Source organism: Dendropsophus ebraccatus, chromosome 5 (genome assembly GCF_027789765.1).
Source record: "Dendropsophus ebraccatus isolate aDenEbr1 chromosome 5, aDenEbr1.pat, whole genome shotgun sequence".
NCBI lineage: Eukaryota > Metazoa > Chordata > Amphibia > Anura > Hylidae > Dendropsophus > Dendropsophus ebraccatus.
Genome location: NC_091458.1, coordinates 132,060,261 through 132,084,988, shown reverse-complemented (window position 1 = coordinate 132,084,988; position 24,728 = coordinate 132,060,261). Strand labels below are relative to the sequence as shown.

Genomic DNA, 24,728 nt, shown 5'->3' with positions numbered 1-24,728 from the left:
GAATGTGAAACATTACTGAGCACGCTCTGTATCCTCTGAAAAGGTCATTGTCTTATACTGATGCTACTGATGCTATCTATATATTGGTATCACATGATGCTATATTACTACACAGATCATTTTACAGCAGCCTCCTCTTATCATCACAGACAGAATAGTTCACATTATATAAAAATGATGGCTGTCTTTCATAACAACAATCATTGCACACATATTGTCAGGTATTTTTTTAAATAACGGACGTTATTTGTACACTGGTGTCTGTTGTTATAAAAGACAGCCGACATTTTGACATAGCAAAAAAACCTCATATACAGCACTTCTGATGAAATGTTTGCATGTAATATGGCGGACATTATACCCATGTTTTTGCCCAACGGTAAACAGATCCCTGATTTCTGGAAGACCAGCCAAAGAAAACACTGTCGGCTGCTGGTTAAAACTCTCAATATAGTGAACTCTTAGATGCATTCCTGTAGGGAAACCACCATATTATGTGGGCCTTTCAGTCAATGTCCAACTCAATTTACGGGCAAAAAGACATGACAAGGAAAAACCAAAGCCAGGTATCCATCCATAGACAGCTATTTCAGGGTGTTGCCCCTGGAGCCGTGTAATAGAGGGGTAGGGGGGTTCCTCCCACTGGGGGCCGTTCCTTGGTAATAGATCGGCGCTATGCATTGGCTTTCCCACACCGGCTCCATTCTATTCATGTGCAAAACTTAAAGTGAATCTACTGATGGTACATTCGCTTTAAGGCCAGGTTCACACCACGTATAACCCCGGCCAGGTCACAGAACGGCCGGTGTTACTGAAGATCATCCCGACCGGTACTGCAGTACCAGCCGTATGATCTTTATTTCTGGTGAATCCGTGTGCGCCTGCATCCCAATTCACCACTGCACACAATGGAGCGTACGGGCAAAGCCGCATGCTCCACTGTGTGAACTGACATGTTCTCTGTGGCCACAATTCAATAAATAGTGAAATAAATGAATGAATAGTGAAAAAGTGACATGTCAGTTTTTTGTGCAGCCGGATGGAAACTTGGTCGGAGCGTATACAACGTGTATACGCTCCGGCCGGGATTCCATCCATTCCCGTACAATGTATGTTTTATATAAATCATGGCTGATTTATACAAAACATACATTGTGTGAACATAACCTAATAATGTAGACACGCAGGCCTCCTAAAATAAGATGTTTACAGTGAAGTGCCAAAAATACTTTGGGTACTTAAGGAATGTCCCCCATTGTTTATATCTTATTGTTGTTATTATTATTATTATTATTATTATTATTATTATTATTATTATTATTATTATTATTATGTGGGAACCGTTTACAATGAAGTGCCAAAAATACTTTGATCTTAATGAGTGTCCCCCATTGTTTATATCTGGGTGCACTTAAATGTTGTTGCCACGTAAAGGTGGCATCCATTGTGAAACAAGAGGCTAAATGCACTTAGCGTATTAGCTCATTAGACTAGTAGCCCATAAATATACACGGGAAAAGCAATCAAGGTGGTTCCTGAACTAGTGAATTGTTCATAATAGTCTCGAGAAGAGTAGGTGGGTGTATGGAACAGCTTAGCTTCCCCCTCCCTTGACTGTCCGGCTCACGGAACGGCCGGTCTCATACTACGTGTGAACATAGCCTAATAGTCTAAGGCTGTTAGAAGTCGCCTAGTTCATTGTACCGTGATAATACTGTAGCTATACATTTTAATGAACAATTGAATTGCATATCAGGATATACACTAACAAGTATATGGGATTTTAACATAGAAATCTTTAAGAACATGACATGGAGGTTCAGGGCTTTTTTTCTATAGTGCCCCCTTACTGCCAAGTACTTTATAGTCATTACTAAAGGGGTACTCTGGCGAAAATATCTTTCTCTCAAATCCACTGGTTTTAGAAAGTTATATGGATTTGTAATTTACTTCTAGTTAAAAAGCTCAAGTCTTCTTATAATTATCAGCTGCTGTAAGGAAGGAAGTGTTTTTTTCTTCTCAGTCTGACACAGTGCTCTCTGCTGCCACCTCTGTCCAAAAAAGGAACTGTCCAGAGCAGCAGCAAATCCCCATAGAAGACCTCTACTGGTCTGAACAGTTCTCGGACAGAGGTGGCAGCAGAGAGCGCAATGTCATATATATATTTACACACCAGCAGAACATACAGCTGCTCATAAGCAGGGAAAGATATGACATTTTTAAATAAATTATAAATCTATATAACTTTCTCAAACCAGTTGATTTGAAAAAAGATGATTTTCCCCGGAGTGCCCCTTTAACAAGCAAGGGATAAGATAGAAATATGAGTCAAACAAACATTTATTGATTTTGCTAACAAGGCAGCCTGAGCTTCATTTTCATCTTTTACCAGTCACTTCATGATAAATTGTCGCTGTTTATCCCGATGTCTGAGACATCTAGAAAAAAACTCACAAGGGCTATTGTTCACGAACACAAAAGAGGAATTTGTAATGAAGGATTACAACACTAGGGAACACAGACAGTACTTATCTATAGAAATAAGCAGAGTTATAGTAAGTAGTTACAAGGGTAAAAGAAGTAGGTTTATTATGTGGAGCTGTTGTCAGTTACCTCATTTTCTCCAGCTGCTATTCAGTGCATTACAAGCCCATCAGTGAGCTGACAGTGACTGCACATAGTCTGCTCTAAACATCATTATAGGCAAGCAGTTCTGTGTCACTGCCGCATCTGTATTACACTAAGTGCAGCATGCCAAACTGAATTACACTGCGATTCATAGCATGATAAAACAATGGTACCTGCCATTAAAATCCTTGTCAGGCTAGCAATCACTTACACATATTGTGAGGTTCGCTGCTCTGGAAATTAATCATTTCTATGTCCACGATATCCTTTAAATTAATCCAAGTAAAAATCCCTTTGTCATATACCGCAATGTAAGATCCTCTACAGTTGACAAAAATCTATCTATCTATCTATCTATCTATCTATCTATCTAGAATAGGATAGCGAGTGGCACTACAGAAGATGCAAAAGGAAAAAAAGTGAACGTTGTCCAGACCACCAACCTTCAATGTAGATATGCACAAACTTCAAATTTATTCAAAGAAAGTAAATTACATAATGCAACACAGCAAGACACGACGTTTCGGCGGGATGCCAGCCATTTAAAAAAAGTGAACTTCATGACATCATAAAATACGTAACTAGTGCATGATTGTCCATCATACATTAAATCGCTTAGGTGCAACGGAATGTCCATCAAGTAAGGGACCTACAGTTCTTTTGTGGTAATTAAGTCCAAATACAATCACCTTTCGTGTAACACCACTGTTCCTTGTGTGGTGCAAAATGTGCTATGGCAATAATATTTTTCCTAGGCTAGGTTCACACTACGTTTTTGAAATCCATTTTTTTCTTCCATTTTTGCACAAAAGTGATATGAAAATGGGTGCAGTTCTGTGCATCCGTTTTGTATCCGTTCTTCCATTGACTTTCATTATATAAAAAAGGATGAAAACGCATCCATTTTATTTGTAATGTACACAAAAACATACAGTACTTGACCTTATTTTTGTGTATGTTAAAAAAAGAATGTGTTTTGATTGTTTTTTTTTTTACAATAAAAGTCAATAGAAAAATGCATCAGAATGGATGCACACAAATGCATCCGTTTTTCCATCCATTTTTCAATTGTTTTTTGTTTTTCTTTTTTGGAAAATGGATGAAAAAAACATTGCAAAAACGTAGTGTTAACCCAGCCTTAGTTTTATTGTGTACAAATTTAGTATCACTATACTTATATGTAATGACGTAATGAGTAATGCTCAAAGTTTAACAGCTTTTCAATACACCCAAAAGACTATGGTCACATGTTTTGTTCTCTTCTTTAACTCTTGCAGTGCATATGTTTCATAATGTGTTTCATCGGTTTCCTGCAAAGTATCTTTAATTAGGTTATTTGAAAATGTGACCCTGTAACAGGGTATAAAGGAAGAAAGCAGATCCCAATGCAAAGATCAAACCGAGGCCTCCTTGTGTTATTTCACAACATGACATTTCTTGTGAGGGCTTATTTTTCCAATATTTTCTTTGTAAATCCACTCTCTATTTCCTTGTTAGCTAATATTTTAGATTCCTGTGGAAAAAAGGAACCTTTAAAGGTTGGTTTTACTTATTGGGACAGTGTCTGTAATGATGACCAAGATCAAATCATAATGATAGAATACATTCTACAAGGATGATCTTTTCTTGGGCAATTTATTGTGTGTAAGAGACTCTTACAGTTTAACATACTTATATATCTTTTTAATCTATCTTTATGTATTATCTATTCACTCATTTTGTCCTTTTAACCTCCAGCAAATGAATCGTCCCATGTATAATTTGCCTCATCGTCCCATGATTTATTGCACGCAACCAAGGTACCAGATGAGAGGCTTTCCAAAACCTAGTTATGGAACCAGAGGCCAGCCTAGAATGGCAGGTGATGGACCACAATATCGCCTCCTTCATCCGTACAGGTAAGTGTTTCTTTCTACCATTTAGGCTATGTTCAAGCTATATTCCCACTACAGGGAAAGGCGGCAGTCTCGTTATATAGATGGCTGCTAATGATCATGATCATGATCATTATTAGCGGCTATCTATATAACAAGACTGCCATCTTCCCTTGATATGTTCCCAAAGTGGCAACATAGCAATACACAATAGGGCTTATCCAGCGCTACAAAAACATGGCCACTTTCCCCCTACTGTTGTCTCCAGTTTGGGTGGGGTTTTGAAACTCAGTTCCATTGAAGTAAATGGAGCTTAATTGCAAACCGCACCTGAACTGGAGACAACAATAGGGGGAAAAGTGGCCATGTTTTTGTAGCACTGGATAACCCCTTTAAGGATGCAAAATGAGGAAAAAGTACTGTATAACCGGTTTCCTTATCCAATACCATGCTACATTGAGGTCTATAGAAAAATGTCAGTCTGTGCACACATTGTAAAATAAAAAGCATTCTTTCCTTGTTTTAAACCCTATTTTCCTTATTTGTTCTTACTTTGTTGTGTGTATACATAGCCTTAAAGCGAATGTTCCATCAGGTACATTTGTTGCTTTGTCATTTACTAAGGTTAAGTCACACAAAGTGACTCTAACCCACTCTTACCAGTCAGGAACACATAAAGACAGGCCCACACTCCTGTCAGCTGCCATCCTTCCTGATCTCGAGATATTTGCAGGTCCTTGATGTATGATCTGCCTCTATCAATGATCTGCTTTTAATCCAAGATCTGTCCGGGGGTCAGTTCGGCAGGTGATGCAGTTATTGTTCTAAAAAACAACTTTTAAATTTGCAGCCCTGTGCCAAACTGGCGTGCCCTAATTTTGCACCACCCCTCGGTCCCTCTTTCCCACCCTCTTCATCATTAGTAATGCCACTGGCAGGTTTTTACCTATTCCTCTGCACTGAACACTGCACAGGTGCCTTAACGTTCCAGTCCATGTGCAGTGTTCTCACAGCTAAAGAATAGGAAAAAACCTGCCTGGGGCATTCCTAATGATGAAGAGGGTGGGGAGGAGGGACAAAGAGGTTGTGCCAACCTAATGCACAGACACTCTAGGCCATGCCAGTTTGACACAGGACTGCTAGTTTAAAAGTAGTTTTTTAGGACAATAACTGCATCACCTGCCGAACGGACCTCAGGACAGATCTTGGATTAAAAGCAGCTATTTGAAGGTACAAGCGGTTTGGGGTGGGCAGATTGTGGGTACAGAGTCACTTTAACTAACATAATTAATTTTTTTTAGTTAAAGTTATTTTTGCAAATATATTTATGTATTTTTTTAATGAGATGCACTAACTTACCCTGACAGCCCCTTGTCTAGGTTACTGAACACCACTGTGCTGTAATAACCGTGGTCCAGCTGGTGTATATATAGCTATAATGTAGATGTATAGGAATGTACTGAATCATATATATATATATATATATATATATATATATATATATATATATATATATACACATATATCTATATCATAAAAATGAAAGTCTGTCTGTCTGTCCCATATAGACTTCCAAACGCCTTAACCGTTTGACCCCAAATTTGGCCCACAAATACATAGGGTGCCCCGGAAGGTTAGAGCGAAGGTCCCGTCCCCGCCAGATGTACAGGAGGGGAGGGGGAAGAGCGCCCTATAGAAATGAATTGAAAAATCTCCACACTGCACACACAGGTGATATAATTAGTGCTGCAGCTGAAATGGCAGTTGGAAGCCTTAGCAACCAATAGGATTACTACTTTCATTTTCACAGGGAGCTGGAATCTGATTGGTTGCTAGGGCGGCTGCCTCACAACAGACCCACAGAAATAAATATAGTAAGGGTGCCTTCACACATACCGACTCGCAGTAAAAAAAAACCTTAACCCCTTTGGCTCCCGCACCGATCCCGCACCGCTGTCTCCATACATTACCTGGCTCTGGCTGCACGGGGTCCCGGCATCTTGCTCTGCCACCCAGCCAATCAGTGGCTGCGGCTGGGCAACACACTGATTGGCTGGGCGGCAGAGCAAGACGCCGGGACCCCGTGCAGCCAGAGCCAGGTAATGTATGGAGACAGCGGTGCGGGAGCCGAAGGGGTTAAGGGGGCGGCTGCATTACATACACGCAGCGGTCTTTCAGACCACTGCTTGTTTGTAGTGATAGGGGCCTTCCAGGACCTCGGCTCGTAGCGGAAACTCGCAGCGAATTTTTGGTGCGGGTCGGTATGTGTGAAGGCACCCTAAGGGTGCCTTCACACCTACCGGAATCCGCAGTGGATTTCACGCTGTGAATTCGCTGCAAAATCCGCTGCTGATGCACTGTCATTCAACCCTTTGACACTACATACTCGCAGCGAGATTGACATCCCGCTGTGAGTATGTAAATTAACCCCCTCGGCGGCCAGAGCGTAACTTACACTGACAGAGGCACCTATCATCCCGCCCGCACAGACCGCTGTTAAGATCGTGCAGGCTCCCCTCCAGTGTGTTCAGCGCTGTGCTGCTGCTGCCTGGCACGGCTCTCTCCTCATGGCTCTGGACTCTGCACACGCTGCTCCAGCTTGCTTCAGGGGGGACATCGAGAGCCGTGAGGAGAGAGCTGTGCCCGGCAGCAGCAGCACAGCGCTGAACACACTGCACGATCTAACAGCGGTCTGTGCGGGCGGGATGATGGGTGCCTTTGTTAGTGTAAGTTACTCTCTGGCCACCAAGGGGGTTAATTTACATACTCGCAGCAGATTTTGCAGCAAATTCACAGCGTGAGACGGGAGAAACCCGTGTGAGACGGGAGAAACGACGCTTGACACTGCTATGCCGCACTATTTGTTTTCTTGTGTGATGGAATAAAAGTTTCTCGCTTTTTGAAGACTACTGAAAGTGCTGTTGGAATTTTTTGCTTATCTATCTATCTATCTATCTATCTATCTATCTATCTATCTATCTATCTATCTATTCTATAATCTTTATACTGTAACGTATACGGTAAAGTAGACAATGAACTGTCAACAATGGAAGGAAAAAAGCAGCATATGGTTATATTGCCAATTTGGGAGCATGAAACTGGAGAGATTAAAAAACACCGGGGGCGCACATAGTGTGTTACTGAAAACTGGACTTTCGAATAGAAATTGTGGCTTTGGAGCCGCTCACGTGGGGTGGACGTGTTAGGAGCCCGACAACGCCGATCGCATAACCAAATAACCAGTCTGCGGGCCGGGAGTTCCCGGTGGAGAATCAAAGGAAGGTTATGCCAGCTGAAGGTACAACCGTGCAGGAAGATCCAGGACTTTTAGTGGTGCTGACGGCATCAGATGGACATCACTCCTTCAATGATAGGAGTAGTAGTACTTGATGTGAAATCAAAGCTTGATGTAAAAGTAAAGTTTTATTAGAAGAATTACGCTTTTTAAGGCACAGCCTCTTCATCAGATTCGCATTAATTTGAGAGCCTAGCAGGGGAACACAGCCATCTTGGTATATAGACGGCCACTAATAAAGATCATGATAAATATTAGCATCTGTCTATTTAAGTAGATGGTCGTGTTCGCCCGCTATGTTTCTGAAGTGGAGACATAGCCCATAAGGAGAAGGGAGGCAAATTTGGTTAAATAATGTATTTGCAAAAATATTTAACCTTATGAGCTCTTCAAGCTTAATTATGTTAGTTAAGATAGGAACACCCCTTTAAATCAAGTGATATATATATATATATATATATATATATATATATATATATATATATATATGCATCTTGTGATTTTTTTTTTAAGCAAAGTTTTGGATATTCACACCATTTCTGCCACATGTAATGTTTTAAGGTTTAAATAAATTACACAATATTTTTACTTGCCTTTTATTGTTATTCTATAAACAGTATTTGATCAGCTAGTTTCTGGGTATAGCACTTACAGCTCTTATCCTGCACTATGATGCATAGGGGTTTACAGAGCTTACATTATTTTTACACATTTCAGGTTTAAATAAAGTACATTACATTGAGGTGATCTTCTTCCTACATGTATGACCTTGATTCTGAAACACTTTGATGATTCATGTGGCACAGCTGATATCAGAACCGAGGCCTATTTTTCAAATCTGACCTGTCTTGTTTTATGTAGGCATCGTCGTGGAGACCAGGCCATGACTTATCACGGCTATCACCCTTGCGGGGGTGATAGAGGACTCTTTACCTGTCAATGTTCTCACAACATGTGATGAAGAAGACTCTTTGTCTGTCAATTATCTCCGCAAAGAGCGATTATAGGCAGAGAGCCATGACTAGTGATGAGCGAACATCGCGATGTTCAGTTCGGACCCCGAACATGAACATAACACAAATCATTGTGAAGAAATGAATCCTTATACTGCTAAAATGCTGGATTCTGTCACCCTCCCTACACTAACAATTTCACAACGTTCTAAGCCCTACTCGGTCAGCTCTTCCTTCCTACACTCACTAACTACCACTGTGAATATTGCTGCCTAACTAAATTCAGATGCTGTCCCTGTTCGTGTCACTCTCCCTACTGAACGGCACAAGAATCAGGAAAGACTGGGAGAAAATTCACCTCAGCGCAGCGTTTTTATCGCATGTACGTAACGTACGTAATGTCGCTAATCGTACAGCCAATCACAGTAATGCCAGTAGTGTACATGGCTACTACATTACCTGATGTGCCCTTCCTTCCTTCCGTTGGCTCTTTTGAATTGGTGGGAGGAAACTTACCCAGTTGTGTGCATCGCAAGATAAACGTTCGCATGTTCGAATATGTTTGAAAATGATCGTTATAGCCATTCATATCATCGAACAAATTGTTCGCAATCGGCGAACATGAACAATTAGTGTCATGTTCCTACGAACATACAAACATTTACAAACATGTTCACTCATCACTAGCCATGACTGGTTACAGCCCAATCTCCTCCACAATACTTACATAGCAGGATTTTGCATATTCAGCATTCCAGAAAAAGGGCCATTTCCCTTTAAAGGATCTGCAGCCCAATTGATCAATGTAATTAAAGGTGAAACAAAACATAAAATCTGCAGCTTCAAAACTGCTACATTAAAACTTCATGCAGATTTTATAGGTGTGAATGAATCTTAAAACATGTTACTCCTGAATATAGTATTCTCAGTTCACGCAAAGAACCCATGGTAGGAAACCTTTTTAAACTATCTATTAATCACTGCTATTTTTTTTTTTTTTCTTTTTAAGCTCCATTATGGTCACTGGTTCCATTAATTTTATTTGCATTTTATGTCATAGACCGACACAAAGTAGCAAGTGATAGTGAAGTGTAGTGATAATAATACATGGTGTGATGTGTTCTGACCCCCCTTTAAATAATATCCAGAGTGACCAATCATCTTTCAGAAGTCACCTAATTAGTAAAAAGAGGCCACCGGTTTGTAATTTTTTTACTCAATATAAATACAGCTGTTTTGTGGAGGCCTCGGGTTTATTATAGAATATTAGTGATCAAACAGCATCATGAAAACTAAGAACCACACAAGGTAGGTCAGTGAGAAGGTTTTAGGAAAGTGTAAAGAAGGGTTGGGTTATAAAAAATATATAATAAGTTCTGAGTACTGTTCAATCGGAGTACTGATCAATTTATAATCCAAAGGCACAACTGCAAACCTACCAAGACATGGCTGTCCACCTAAACTGACAGTCCAGACAAAGAGAAGACTAGGAGAGAAACAGCCAAGAGGCCCTTGGTCTCTGTGGAGGAGCTGCACAGATATGCGGCTCAGGGGGGAGAATCTTTCCCCAGGACAACTTTTAGTCGTGTACTCAACAAATCTGGCCTAGAAGAGTGACAAGAAAAAGTAACATTTTTAACATAAGTTACAAGAGGTCCCATTTTCAGTTTGCCATGCAGGTGACACCGCAAACATTAAAATAAGGTGCCCTGGTCAGATGAGACTAAAGTTTCTCACCCTACATATTCCCTTGTACATACCATCTCCACCATAAAACATGGTGAATGCAGCATCCCTAAAAATAAGCCACCCAAAAATACAGAAGCTTTTAAATTATGCAAAAAATGATATGCGTATCTGACTATGCTAACGTTATTATGGTAACGATTAACAGGCGTATTTAGACAATCTTTGTCCCTTACAGCCATTAATGGCTTTGTGTAATAAAAGGCAATTATCAACCGACATCCACGATCTTTCAACATGTTGAAGGACTAGCGACTAGGATACCATCAATCTGTTGCCGTCACTCCACATAGCAGGAGCGCCGGCAGCAGACCACCACTATTTCCTATGGGCTTCCTGGGCCATCTTTAGACTCCATAGCTCCCTGCGGCCCCCATGGAATAGTGCCAGCAGTGAACAGGAAATGAGAAGCCAGCGAGCGATGACTGACAGGTCGGTGCTCACTTGCTTTTGCTGATCGCCCATTGTAATTGGGGCTCAAGTCTAATTTAAGAACAAATGTTTAAGAACAAAACTTTGTAGTGAAGCCATGCCTTTTTTTTACCATGGTTGCACCTCTTTTATGGGACCAATGGGAAAGTGTTTAGGACATCAGAATTGTGGTGCAAATCATTGGTAAATCTATGCCAGTATAAAAAGCTGCTTTAGCCTGTTCAAGTTCAAAAATTTTTGGTAGATTATTATTATTATTATTATTATTATTATTATTATTATTATTATTATTTTGAACAAATAACTCAGATTTTTATCCTTAGATCTATTCTGCTCCAACAGCATCAGAGTGACCCAGATTGATGGTGCTCTGGGCACTTGTTTATCCTAACAATATGTTATATTTCAGGTTCAGTCCTCCCGTTTCCAGTGTGCCAGGAAACAACCAGAATCTCTCCTCCAATGGAAATTGCAGGAACCAATCCTGATTCGTTATTTAGCCCTGAAGTCAAGAACTCAGGTAAATAAATTCTTCTTCTCCGGTACAGTAGAAGTATACAGTAGAAGTAAGTGCTGAGTATTCAGCCTCACTGATAGACTTTACTCCTAATGATTCCCGCTTAGGGTTAAGTGCATAAGATGTTTATACTTTTAGAACATTTATTACCAGCTCAAGGCTGTGATAGCTGTTACGTTATCTTGAAAACAACTTTTTAAAGGTGAACTACTGGCAATACAATATAAACAACATTATAGAAAATGGCTGATGGTAATGTCTGTGAATGTAAAGTACGCACTTGTCCCTAGCTCAAGGATTTCCAAGAATTTCAGCATACTCTATCAGATACAGGCTTGGTTCCCACACAGAAAAATAAAAGCCAAATACGGCAGTAAAATAGGGATGAAATGTGGCTGTATTTCAAATCAAATTAATGTGCTACATTTAATAAATGTGGTACCTAAAGGATTCTTTCAAATCAGCTGGTGGCAAAAAGTGCCAGAGATTAGTAATTTAGCTTTCCAGTAATTGTCATCTGCTGTATGTCCTGCAGGAAGTGGTGTATTCTTTCCAGTCTGACAGTGCTATCAGAGCTCATTCTGTGTGTGTGAATTCGGCTGGAAGAACCAACTGACACCTGATTTCTCTCTGACCTATTCACACTTCCTGCTCTGCAGCCAGGGAGCCGATACCCAGCTTCTTCCCTTCTCTGGATTCCTCTCCTTTGGTGCTCTTGTGGTTAAAGGGGTTATCCAGCGCTACAAAAATATTGCCACTTTCCCCCTACTGTTGTCTCCAGTTTGACTCCAGAAAAGTGGCCATGTTTTTGTAGCGCTGGATAACCCCTTTAATCTTTCAGGTGTTGCATCTGCTCCTGAGGCTTGCTCCATTCTGAGCACAGGGGAAGGCTCCCTGGCTGCTATTGGTCTCCATCACTGCTGTCAGACTCCTTGCTCCTATTAGCGGCTGGGGTGGGAGTTCTGGCAGAATTTAAAGCGTACCTGACAATATAACTTTCAAAATTTAAATGAACCGTAGATGTGAAATAAAGCAAGTTTGTAATATATATTCATTGTTTTTATAATTTTTTCCCTATCATGCTGTAAAACAAACCTTAACTTACCAGAAATCCAGGTCCAGTCTCCTGAAGGCAGATTTTCAGACTTGTGATGGTTGAAAAAAGAGACTAAACACAGGAAATCCGGCCAGTACAGAGAGTCACGACTCAATGTATCCATCAATCGCATGACGGCCTTCTTTCTGTGAACACAGACGGCCTGAGATACACAGGACTTCCTATTTTCTGATTCCTTAAAAAAAACTGTCAGAAAACACGAAGTTCTCCATGATAACTAAAAAATAATTAAAAAAAATGAATCTATATTGCAAACTTGCTTTATATTACATTTGCTTTTGCTTTAGATTTTGAAACTTATAACGGCAGGTACACTTTTAGCTGGTGGTTTACACCCAGTAGTTGCCAGTGTATGTTTGGTCTCCAGTTACACCAGCGTTATCTTATTGTCTAAGTGAAGAGAAAGCTGACCGGCACAACCACCTGCAAGCCTAAATGATTCTGATGGGGCAATGCGGCAATTTATGGGGTGCTCTTCCTATAGAAATGCAGTACAAGCAGTAGTAGTAACATTCCAAAGAAGAAAACGTAAGGAGGCACTCACCATATAAAATCTTTCTTTATTATAAAGTCTTCATAAAACCAGGGGTCAGAGTGTGTAGCAGACGGCGGGGACGCCGCTCAGCAGCTGATAGTGTGACAGCTGTTTCCCGTGCGCATGCGCGATTCTTCTGTCTGAAGAATCGCGCATGCGCGCGGGAAACAGCTGTCACACTATCAGCTGCTGAGCGGCGTCCCCGCCGTCTGCTACACACTCTGACCCCTGGTTTTATGAAGACTTTATAATAAAGAAAGATTTTATACGGTGAGTGCCTCCTTACGTTTTCTTCTTCGGAATGTTATCTTATTGTACTGCTTGCTATTTCACTCTTGGACTTTGCCTCTTCCTCAACCTTCTGTACTGCGTTACCTCTTGTGTTCAACCTTGGACCGGACTGTTAACCCTTTGCTTGCTGATTTGGATTTTAACGTTACCTCCTGTTGCCAACTTGTGCTCTCTGACCTGTTAGTATTATACCTGTCTGTGTGTTCTTTCTACCGCCCCCTATCCCTAGTTAGACTTGGGGCTGTCACCTAGTTGTTGCCTTGGGGTAAGCCTAGGGGGGCAAGTAGGCAGGGACAGGGGTTGCGGGTCGAGAGAAGGGACTGCCATCTTCCCAGATGCCAGGACTTCCTGACACAGTACTCTCTGCTGACACTTGTCTGTGACAGGAACTGTCTAGAGTAGTAGCAAATCCCCATAGAAAACCTCTCTTACTATCCATACTGGAAAGAATATTAAAGTGTGCATGAAGGAAAAGCTGAAGAGCAGCTCTCACTCTGCCATTCCCATTTATTACAAGGACAGCTATTACTAAATATATTGCTGAAGCTGATTGGTAGTTATAAGCAACCACTCTACCTTTCCTTTGCAACCATATTAATAAATATAGTATATATAACTTTCCTAGATTTCTTTAAACAACATTGTTTTCCCGTTAAATGAGCCCCAGAAATATTTTGATTTTAATATCTAATTTTGTTATTCACAGGTCAAAATTGGGAGCAAGATATTCCAATAAAATATGCTCAAGCTTATCCATATCTCTGTGTTTCCTCATTCTTTTTTTATTTTTCGATTGACTACTTTGTTTTGTAATGAACAATAAATCAAGAATTATTTGAGTGCTATTTATGTATTTAAAGATGATCGTACTTGGTGAAATGATTCTTGTTGTAGAGTGATTGGTCTGGAAATGAAAAAGATACGTAAACACAATCTTAACCATAATCTTGTGCTAAAAGATGTAATAATTACACTGTATTTTCTGTTTCATGTGATGACAATACCGCATAAAATCCCGTGCATTTGTTTGACGTACAACGCACATTTAAGTGGCAGCTGTAATCTGGGACTTGTGCTGAAAATAATAACTAATTACAAATGCTTACTTACCAGTGAGTGCCTTACAGTGTTTATTTCTAAGCTTCGCTTTTGTGAGTTTCATGCAAGATTAATCACAGAAGAGAGATATATCCACCTTTGTAACAAAAGGGTTTAAAGCTAAAGGTGCTTGTACTGTAAGCAGATTGTAGGAAACAAGTATAAAAGAGCCAGAAGAAACCTCTCACTACAGAACTCTACTGACAGAAAAAGAAAAATCCTTGTTTAACCCCTTAACGTATGGCTATATACATATGGCTATATACATTCCTACTGTCGATGACCCATGCAGTAGGAACGTGTTTAAATTCCTAACATGAAGGGGGTTTTAATGTGTGCAGGGCTGCTTCAGTGTTATTAGCCCGGCACACATTGGTGTCCTAGGAGCTGGGCATAATGACAGGCCGCCATAATCACACAGCTGCCTTTCAGTAACCCCCCCAAAACACTGCAATCTATAGCGATCGCAGGGTTTAAGGGAGTCAGTAACAGAAGTGGTTTTCACTGAATGATTAGGACCTTGCTTACATCACCAGAACATCACTTACATTGACAGATTAATGTTTACCGCCATCCTGTAGGTTTGGTGTTTTTGTCATAGAGTTTGGTTTAGGCAGACTTTATGAGAAGATTGCCTATAACAGAGATCAATGCTATGCATTGACATAGGATTGATCAGTATGTTTAATCTACCGATTGAATATAAAAGTCCCCAAGGGGTACTTATAAAGTGTATAAAATAAAAATAAAAGTTTTTAAAAATATAATACAAATAAAAATATGTAAAAAAAAAAAAAAAAAAAAAAATATATATATATATATATATATATATATATATATATATATATATGTTTGGCATGCAGAATTGTCTGATCTCTTATAAAATATTACATTTTATTTTATTATATATCAGGGAAAAAATTAAAAAGAGCAATCAACATTTTTCTTTTACACCAAAAACTATAGACCCTGACTCAAATCATGAGCCCCCAACAGTAGGTTCTACCTATAGGTAGAAAAATAAAAGCGATATGGTTTTTAGAAGGTGAGGAAGAACACTGGTTCAATGTGACCTAGACAACCGATTTCAGACAGAGGAGTAAAAAGAATTATCAGAGGAGTTGCCCGAAAGCCAAGGAGTCTGTATACATGCTCATCATCCAAGACTCCATTGCTGAACAAAAAGTTTGTTCAATAACATTTAGACAAGCCTATGAGACACTACAAAAATACACTCTAGTCAGATCACCACAAAAATACCGTGCCAACAGTGAAGTTTGGAGGTCACAACACCGTGTAGGTTTTTTTTAGTATAGGGCACTAGAAAACTTCATATAACTGAAGGAAAGACGACTGGACAAATGCACCAAGACATTTTTTTTTTTTTTTTATAAACATCTGATACCATCTACCAGAATGAAGAAGATGAAACAAGGATGGACATTTCGGTAAGGCAATGATTCCAAACATCTAGCCATGGAAACTCTCAATTGGTTTCAGAGAAAGAAAATAAAGCTGATAGAATAGCCCAGCCAACCACCTGACTTGAATCTGAAAGAAAATCCAACGAAGGAACATTTGGTGTGTTTACACAAATAGATTATGTGAAAGATTTTTGAAGTCAAAGCCAGGAACAGACTATAAACAGAGAATAGCTTATAAAGGAAAGACTGAGATTTCCGGCTTTGGCTTTAAAAATCTGTCAGATAAATCTGTGTATACACACCATAAAGCTCAGAGTTTATAGAACAAGGGTCATTGGACAAAGTCGTGGGCCAACCTTTATAATTATTGAAGCGTGAATGCTGCAGTCCTGGCACTGTCAGAGTAGCGAGTGGTGTTCCTGGCACTGTCAGTGGTGTAAGTCTCTCAGTGCTGTGCACTATGATAAATGACATGATAAATTGCTATGACATGATTAAACCCAAACCCATGTAATAGCCAACCCCCCAATATTGCCCCATGTTGTAGCAAACCCAACCAAAATTCCCCCACATTTTAGCCAGCCCTCCCAATAGTGCCTTAATACTAGCCAGCCCCCAAGTGTCCCATATAGTAGCCAGCCCTCCCCAATAGTATCATATAGTAGCCAGCCGTCCCCAGTAGTCTCATAGTAACCAGCCCTCCCCTGTAGTTTCATATAGTAGCCAACCCTCCCCAGTAGTCTCATATAGTAACCAGTCCTCCCCATATTCTCTTGTATAGTAGCCAGCCCTCCCCTATAGTCTCTTATATAGTAGCCAGCCCTACCCAATAGTCTTTTATAGTAGCCAGTCCTCCCCTGTAGTCTCATATAGTAACCATCCCTCCCCCATAGTTTTTTATATAGTAGCCATCCCTCCCCCCATAGTCTCTTATATAGTAGCCATCCCTCCCCCCATAGTCTCTTATATAGTAGCCATCCCTCCCCCATAGTCTCTTATATAGTAGCCATCCCTCCCCCCATAGTCTCTTATATAGTAGCCATCCCTCCACCCACATAGTCTCATATAGTAGCCAGCCCTCCCCCATAGTCTCATATAGTAGCCAGCCCTCCCCCATAGTCTCTCATATATTAGCCAGCCCTCCCCCCATAGTCTCTTATATAGTAGCCAGCCCTCCCCCCATAGACTTTTATATAGTAGCCAGCCCTCCCCAGTAGTCTCATATAGTAGCTAGACCTCCCCCATAGTCTCATATAGTAGCCAGCCCTTCCCCATAGTCTCTTATATAGTAGCTATGGGGGGCCAGATGTAATTCAAACTCTGAATTGCCTGGCCAAAAATAATGGCACCATGGGCCAGATTTGGCCCACGGGCAACAGTTTGACATGAATGTTATAGAAGGAACCCACCGAACCTTTATGATTTGAAGACTGTGTAGAAGAATGGGCCAGAATCATTCCTGAGCAATGCATGCCATTAGTTTTTCCATACAGAAGGCGTCTTCATCAACAAAGGCTTTTGTACAAAGTATTAAAAAAATTTCAGTATTCAATACTTTTTCATTATTACATCCAGCTTAATTTATCAATATCTAGGGTTTGATTTCTTTGTCTGATTAGTTGGGTTCTTACTGATTTTTAGTTAGGATTTCACATCAATAGCGCCTTTAAAAATATATTTACTTAGATAAGTGGGGACGTGTTCAATACTTATTTCACCCTCTGTATAAGGAAGAGCGACTTACACAAGCTCCATCATCACTAAGTTTAAATACAGTTCCCTATAAAGAGCTGAAGTTAGAGGAAATTGGACTTAAAGGGGTTGTCCAGCGAAATTATTTTTCTTTCAAATCACCTGGTGTCAGAAAGTTATATAGATTTGTAATTTACTTTTATTTAAAAATCTTTCCATAGTTAAAAGTCTTTCCATACTTATCAGCTACTATATATCCTGCAGGAAATGGTGTTTTATTTACATTCAGACACAGCGCTCTCTGCTGACATCTCTGGCCGAGACAGGAACTGCCCTGAGCAGTTTTTCTTTAATTCCATTGATAGTTCAGTGGATTTGTGGTTGGCTGAAGGATAGATATCAGAGGGTTGTTGTTAATGGTTTATATTCTGAACAGAGACTGGTTACAAGTGGTGGCCACAAGGATCTGTTCTGGGTCCTGTTCTGTTTAATATGTTTTTAAGCAACACAGGAGAAGGTTTGGTCAGTAAGATTTGTCTGTTTGCTAATGACAAAAATGTGTGCAATAGGGTTGATATTGCTGAAAGTATCTGTAATATGAAAAATGATTTTGCTAAGTGACCCAAACAATGGAAACTGCAGTTCAATGTTTCCAAATGTAAAATAATGCACTTGGGGGGGGGGGGTATCCTTAATCAGAGTATCATATTGGAAGTTCTGTGTTAGCAAAGACTTCAGAAGAGAAGGAAATCTAATGGTATGCTGAGCTTTATAGATAGAGGTATGATTAGTAGGAAGAAGATAGTGATCCCGCTGTATAGAGCTCTAGTGAGACCGCATCTGGAATATCGTATCCAGTTCTGGAGACCTCACCTGCAAAACGATAATAATAAAAAAAGAACAGGTGGACTCTAAAACATGAGTCAGAAAAGACTTATAGGTCTAAATCTGTATAGTCTGGGGGATGTATGGGGGAAGGGGATGATCAACACCTTCAAATATGTTAAAGGACAACTCCCACAAAAATTTTTTTTTGCTCATTTAACACACATTACAAAGTTATATAACTTTGTAATGGGGTTAAATACCCGGCCTGGCCCCCTTCCCCCACTTTCGGACCCCCGACCCCCCACCCCGGAAGTTAAGGAATGTATACATTACCTATTACGATCGTCACGGTCCTCTTCTCCGGTGCGGCATCTGGTGACGACGACGTCAGACCCGAGGGGCGGTCCGGGTCTTCTTCCTCCTCGGCGTCTTCATGCAAAGTGAATGGGGATGAAAAGGCTGCTGGTGCACATGCGCACCAGCAGCCTTTTCATTGGCTGGAGCGCATCACATGGCTTCCAGCTTGCTCAGCCCTGATTGGCTGAGCTTGCTGGAAGCCATGTGATGCGCTCCAGCCAATGAAAAGGCTGCCGGTGCGCAAGCGCACTGGCAGCCTTTTCCATCCCCTGGACCCGGAAGTTGGAGACAGCGCTGGATGGCGGACGGCGGCGACGGAGAGGCGGACGGCGGGCGAATCGAGTGGCGATCGTCACCGGAGAGATGGTGAGTATGGTGTCTGTGTGTGTCTGTGTTTTTTTTTTTTTTTGGGGTCCCGCGGGAGTTGTCTTTTAAAAGCCTAAATAAGCTTCAGTAAGGAAATGTTTTTAATAAGAAACTGAACTCAAGAACAAGAGGACACAGTCAGAGTTAGTTGGGAGAAGGATCAGAAGCAACATGAGAAACTATGCTGCGACAAATGCCGACGGCAGAAACGTGTCTAGCCTGTGTATTTTTCTATTTGCTACATGTAATTTTACGTATTCAACGTCAATAAAGAAACAAGTCTTTTATGGACATCATGCTGGACATTTTCTTTTTTTCTCTTCCATTTGGCATTCTGAAGACGAACTCATTGCCTGAAGGTATGCTACACAGCAGTGCTGGGTATAATTATGGTGTAAGCGCATTTTTTTTTCTTCTGTATGGGAAAATATTACTTTACTGAAAGAGTAGTAGATGCTTGGAAAAAATTTCCAGTGGATAAGGTTGATTAATCTACAGTAACTGAATTTAACGGGAAATGGAAAAGCATCTAATCTGCTAATATGTCCGTATAGCGTCCTGTTAAGTTTCTTAGCTTCATCCTCGGTGATATTTTCGGCAATTTTGTGGCTTATTACAGATGTAAATGAGGTGGTTTGGTACAGATCGTAAGGATATGCTTTGAATTTACAGGGAACTGGTATGGGGTCCTATCTTTTACAACTTTATAGACTAGGATATGCACAGCTCAGAGAGATAATAGGTTGGGTGCACAGTACCAGTACATGAGAAAACTAGAGCATAGAAAAAGAACAAAGGCATGTACTATAATGGTAGCACCGGCACACCAAAATGTTAGATATATAAAAAGTACTTTATTAAATCAGGTACAAAGATACAAATAAGAGGGTCCCCATTAAAAACATTTAAAAATCCCAAAAATACTCCAGGGAAAGCACAAGGTATAATGCTATCCAAGGTGGCAACCTCATGTACAATACATACAATATCCCTGTTATGTACAAAAATACAGCGAAAAAAGATGTAAATATGTCTATAAAGCAAACCACCATAACACAATAGCACATATAAGATAAACAACAATAAAGTGATAGAAGTAAATAGTGGTAAGAGATGAAATCAATATGTAGCTATTAAAGAAGATGACCAAGGCTGTATATCACCATGTAATGGGAACAGGGATAGATTGGGGTGCCGACCACAGAGCCCCACGCGTTCCGTCCGCACCCTCGGACTTCCTCAGGGGTAATATGAATATGGAGTGGCCAATTATTTATATAAAAAAATATGCAAAACAAACATATAAACTTAATTACCTAAGTGCCATGAGGGGTGGTGTATGGTCTCAACATGGAGACGATCGCGTCCTACAAAGTCCAATGCGCATGCGCAAAAGATGTCACATCCTCCCACATAGGGTCAAACTCACAGAGGACCCATGCCCTATTCTAAGATGGCGCCCATGTGCTTCATGCCTGGCCGATGCTCGGGAAAAGGTGTTCTTTTGTATATTCGATTTCCCAGGGGGCAATGTTCTAGAATACACTGACGTTGAGACACGTGATGGTGTCTCTGCGGTGTTTTGGTTGATCTCCCTGAGGTCAACCAGCGTCCTTTTGCATGCACATACTAGTCATTGCTCCCACTAGCCAGAAACCTACTCCACACTGATGAGGGGCAAAAACCCCGAAACAGCTGTCTGTGGATGGATACCTTGCTGAGGTGGTTTCCTTGACTGGAGAACGCTTTGGCTTGGTTGTTCCTTCCCGGAGGGAAGGTCTGGCTAGTTCACTGACGTCGAGACATGTGATGGTGTCTCTGCAGTGTTCTTTTGCATATTCGATTTCCCAGGGGGCAATGTTCTAGAATACACTGACGTTGAGACACGTGATGGTGTCTCTGCGGTGTTTTGGTTGATCTCCCTGAGGTCAACCAGCGTCCTTTTGCATGCACATACTAGTCATTGCTCCCACTAGCCAGAAACCTACTCCACACTGATGAGGGGCAAAAACCCTGAAACAGCTGTCTGTGGATGGATACCTTGCTGAGGTGGTTTCCTTGACTGGAGAACGCTTTGGCTTGGTTGTTCCTTCCCGGAGGGAAGGTCTGGCTAGTTCACTGACGTCGAGACATGTGATGGTGTCTCTGCAGTGTTCTTTTGCATATTCGATTTCCCAGGGGGCAATGTTCTAGAATACACTGACGTTGAGACACGTGATGGTGTCTCTGCGGTGTTTTGGTTGATCTCCCTGAGGTCAACCAGCGTCCTTTTGCATGCACATACTAGTCATTGCTCCCACTAGCCAGAAACCTACTCCACACTGATGAGGGGCAAAAACCCCGAAACAGCTGTCTGTGGATGGATACCTTGCTGAGGTGGTTTCCTTGACTGGAGAACGCTTTGGCTTGGTTGTTCCTTCCCGGAGGGAAGGTCTGGCTAGTTCACTGACGTCGAGACATGTGATGGTGTCTCTGCAGTGTTCTTTTGCATATTCGATTTCCCAGGGGGCAATGTTCTAGAATACACTGACGTTGAGACACGTGATGGTGTCTCTGCGGTGTTTTGGTTGATCTCCCTGAGGTCAACCAGCGTCCTTTTGCATGCACATACTAGTCATTGCTCCCACTAGCCAGAAACCTACTCCACACTGATGAGGGGCAAAAACCCCGAAACAGCTGTCTGTGGATGGATACCTTGCTGAGGTGGTTTCCTTGACTGGAGAACGCTTTGGCTTGGTTGTTCCTTCCCGGAGGGAAGGTCTGGCTAGTTCACTGACGTCGAGACATGTGATGGTGTCTCTGCAGTGTTCTTTTGCATATTCGATTTCCCAGGGGGCAATGTTCTAGAATACACTGACGTTGAGACACGTGATGGTGTCTCTGCGGTGTTTTGGTTGATCTCCCTGAGGTCAACCAGCGTCCTTTTGGATGCTCGGGAAAAGACTGGTGCCGTGGGTTGGAACTGGGTGGCGGTTTAACCCCTTCACGTCAGCCATCTGTATATATACATTCCTATTGCACATGCCCCGTGCAGTAGGAATGTACATATACGTTCCTGACTTGAGGGGGCTTTGTGATGAGAACGGGATCGCTGCAGGGATAGCGATCCCGCTGTCATCTGTGTACAGCACCGGAGATAATGAGGATCAGCTGCGATTCCGCAGCTGACCCCCATTAACCCCTTAGTGACCGCCGAAACGGCGGTCACTAATGGGCTGGTGCCGCCGCTGTATTTCATCTCCCCCCACCGTGGGGGGAGATGAAATAAGTAAAAATCAGACCCCAGATCAGCCCCTAGTGCCCCAGTCACTAACCCCCCCTCCCGCGGCGGCCATCGGATCCAAGATGGCCGCCGCGATCACTGTGAACAGACTAATGTCTGTTCACAGTGATCAAAAAAGAAAAATGAATGAAAGCCCCATGCTCTCCGCCACCGGAGGTAGCGGAGAGCATGGGGCAGTCATCGGGACCCCCCCTGTGGGGTCCCGGTACAAGCGATCAGCGGTATATACTATATACCGCTGATCACTTGTGCCATGTGCCGCCGGCAATTTTTATCCCCTGTCACCATGAATGATTGGTGACAGGGGATAAAAAGTGATGTCTCCCCACCCCCCAAGTCTCCCCCCACCCCCCCTGTCACCCCCGTCCCCCAGTCACCCCCCCCCCTTCCCCATATACTCACCTGCTCCTGGAACTCCTTCCTCTTCCGTGTCCTGGCTGGTTATGAAGTGCGCATGCGCTCCACAACCAGCCAAGCTCTGAAAATTTAAAGTGACAGAGACCAATTTGGTCTCTGTCACTGAACTATGATTACTGTGATAGAAAATATCACAGTAATCATAGTAATACAGTGAACATGAATGTATAAAGTACAAAAAGTGACAAACATACAAAAAAGTTTACAAAATGCAGTTTACTCCCAAATTACCCCTACCCCCCCCCAGATTACCCGTAACCACCGCAGGTTGCCCGTAACCACCGCACGTTGCCCATAACCACCCCAGGTTGTCCGTAATCACGTCAGATTGCACGTAACCCCCCAGATTACCTGTAACCACCGCACGTTGCCCATAACCACCGCACGTTCCCCGTAACCACCGCAGGTTGCCCGTAACCACCGCACGTTGCCCGTAACCACCGCACGTTGCCCATAACCACCCCAGGTTGTCCGTAATCACGTCAGATTGCACGTAACCCCCCAGATTACCTGTAACCACCGCACGTTGCCCATAACCACCGCACGTTGCCCGTAACCACCGCACGTTGCCCGTAACCACCACACGTTGCCAGTGACCCCCTCCAGATTGTCCGTAATCACCCCAGATTGCCTGTAACCACCCCAAATTACATGTAACCACCCCAGATTAGCTATAAGCACTTCACTCTATCCGTAACAATTCTAGATTGTCTGTAACCCCTCCAGGTTGCCCGTAACCACCGCAGGTTGGGCATAACCACCCCAGATTGCCCGTAATCATGCCAGATTACATGTAACCCCCCAGATTGCACGCAACCACCGCAGGTTGCCTCTGACCACCGCTTGTCGCCTCTGACCACCGCACGTCGCCTATGACCACCGCACGTTGCCTATGACCACCGCACGTCGCCTATGACCACCGCACCTTGCCTCTGACCACTGCACGTCGCCTATGACCACCGCACGTCGCCTATGACCACCGCACCTTGCATCTGACCACCGCACCTTGCCTCTGAACACTGCACCTTGCCTCTAACCACCCCAAATTGCCAGTGACCCCCTCCAGATTGCCCGTAACCACGCCAGATTACAGGTACCCACCTCAGATTACCTATTAGCACTTCAGTTTATCCGTAACCACAGCAGGTTGCCTGTAACCACCCCAGATTGTCCGTAACCACCCCAGATTGTCCGTAACCACCCCAGATTGTCCGTGACCACCCCAGATTGTCCATAACCACCCCAGATTGTCCATAACCACCCCAGATTGTCCGTAACCACCCCACGTTGCCCGTAACCACCCCACGTTGCCCGTAACCACAGCAGGTTGCCTGTAACCACCCTAGATTGTCTGTAACCACAGCAGGTTGCCCGTAACCACCCCAGGTTGCCCGTAACCACCCCAGATTGTCCGTAACCACCCCAGATTGTCCGCAACCACCCCAGATTGTCCACAACCACCCCAGATTGTCCATAACCACAGCAGGTTGCCTGTAACCACACCAGATTGTCTGTAACCACAGCAGGTTGTCCGTATTCACCCCACGTTGCCCATAACCACCCCAGGTTGCCTCTAACCACCCCAGGTTGCCTCTAACCACACCAGGTTGCCTGTAGCCACCCCAGGTTGCCGTAACCACAGCAGGTTGCCTGTGACCACCCCATGTTGACCGTATCCACCCCAGATTATCCGTTACCACCCCAGATTACCCGTAACCACCCCAGACTGCCCGTAACCACCTCAGACTGCCCGTAACCACCTCTAGATTACCCGGAATCACCCCTGGTTGCCCGTTACCACCCCACATTACCTGTAATCTAATTTTTTTTATTGTATTTTAGTAACTGCGCTATTCTAATAACTGTTACTAGCTG

At 42.5% G+C, this 24,728-nt stretch overlaps 1 protein-coding gene across 2 annotated transcripts in view; it reads left to right on the top strand.

Annotated features, from left to right (window-relative positions):
- C5H1orf94 (chromosome 5 C1orf94 homolog) overlaps positions 1–14,204 on the top strand; it is a 113,348-nt gene extending 99,144 nt beyond the window's left edge. The window contains exons 4-6 of one of the 2 annotated variants that reach the window (XM_069972525.1): positions 4,366–4,526; positions 11,338–11,448; positions 14,095–14,204. In XM_069972525.1, the coding sequence (XP_069828626.1) occupies positions 4,366–4,526; positions 11,338–11,416 (240 nt within the window). In that variant the 3' untranslated portion in view covers positions 11,417–11,448; positions 14,095–14,204. The remainder of the gene's footprint in view (positions 1–4,365; positions 4,527–11,337; positions 11,449–14,094) is intronic. The other variant, XM_069972524.1, reaches the window with a different exon arrangement.
- The last annotated feature ends 10,524 nt before the right edge of the window (positions 14,205–24,728 follow it).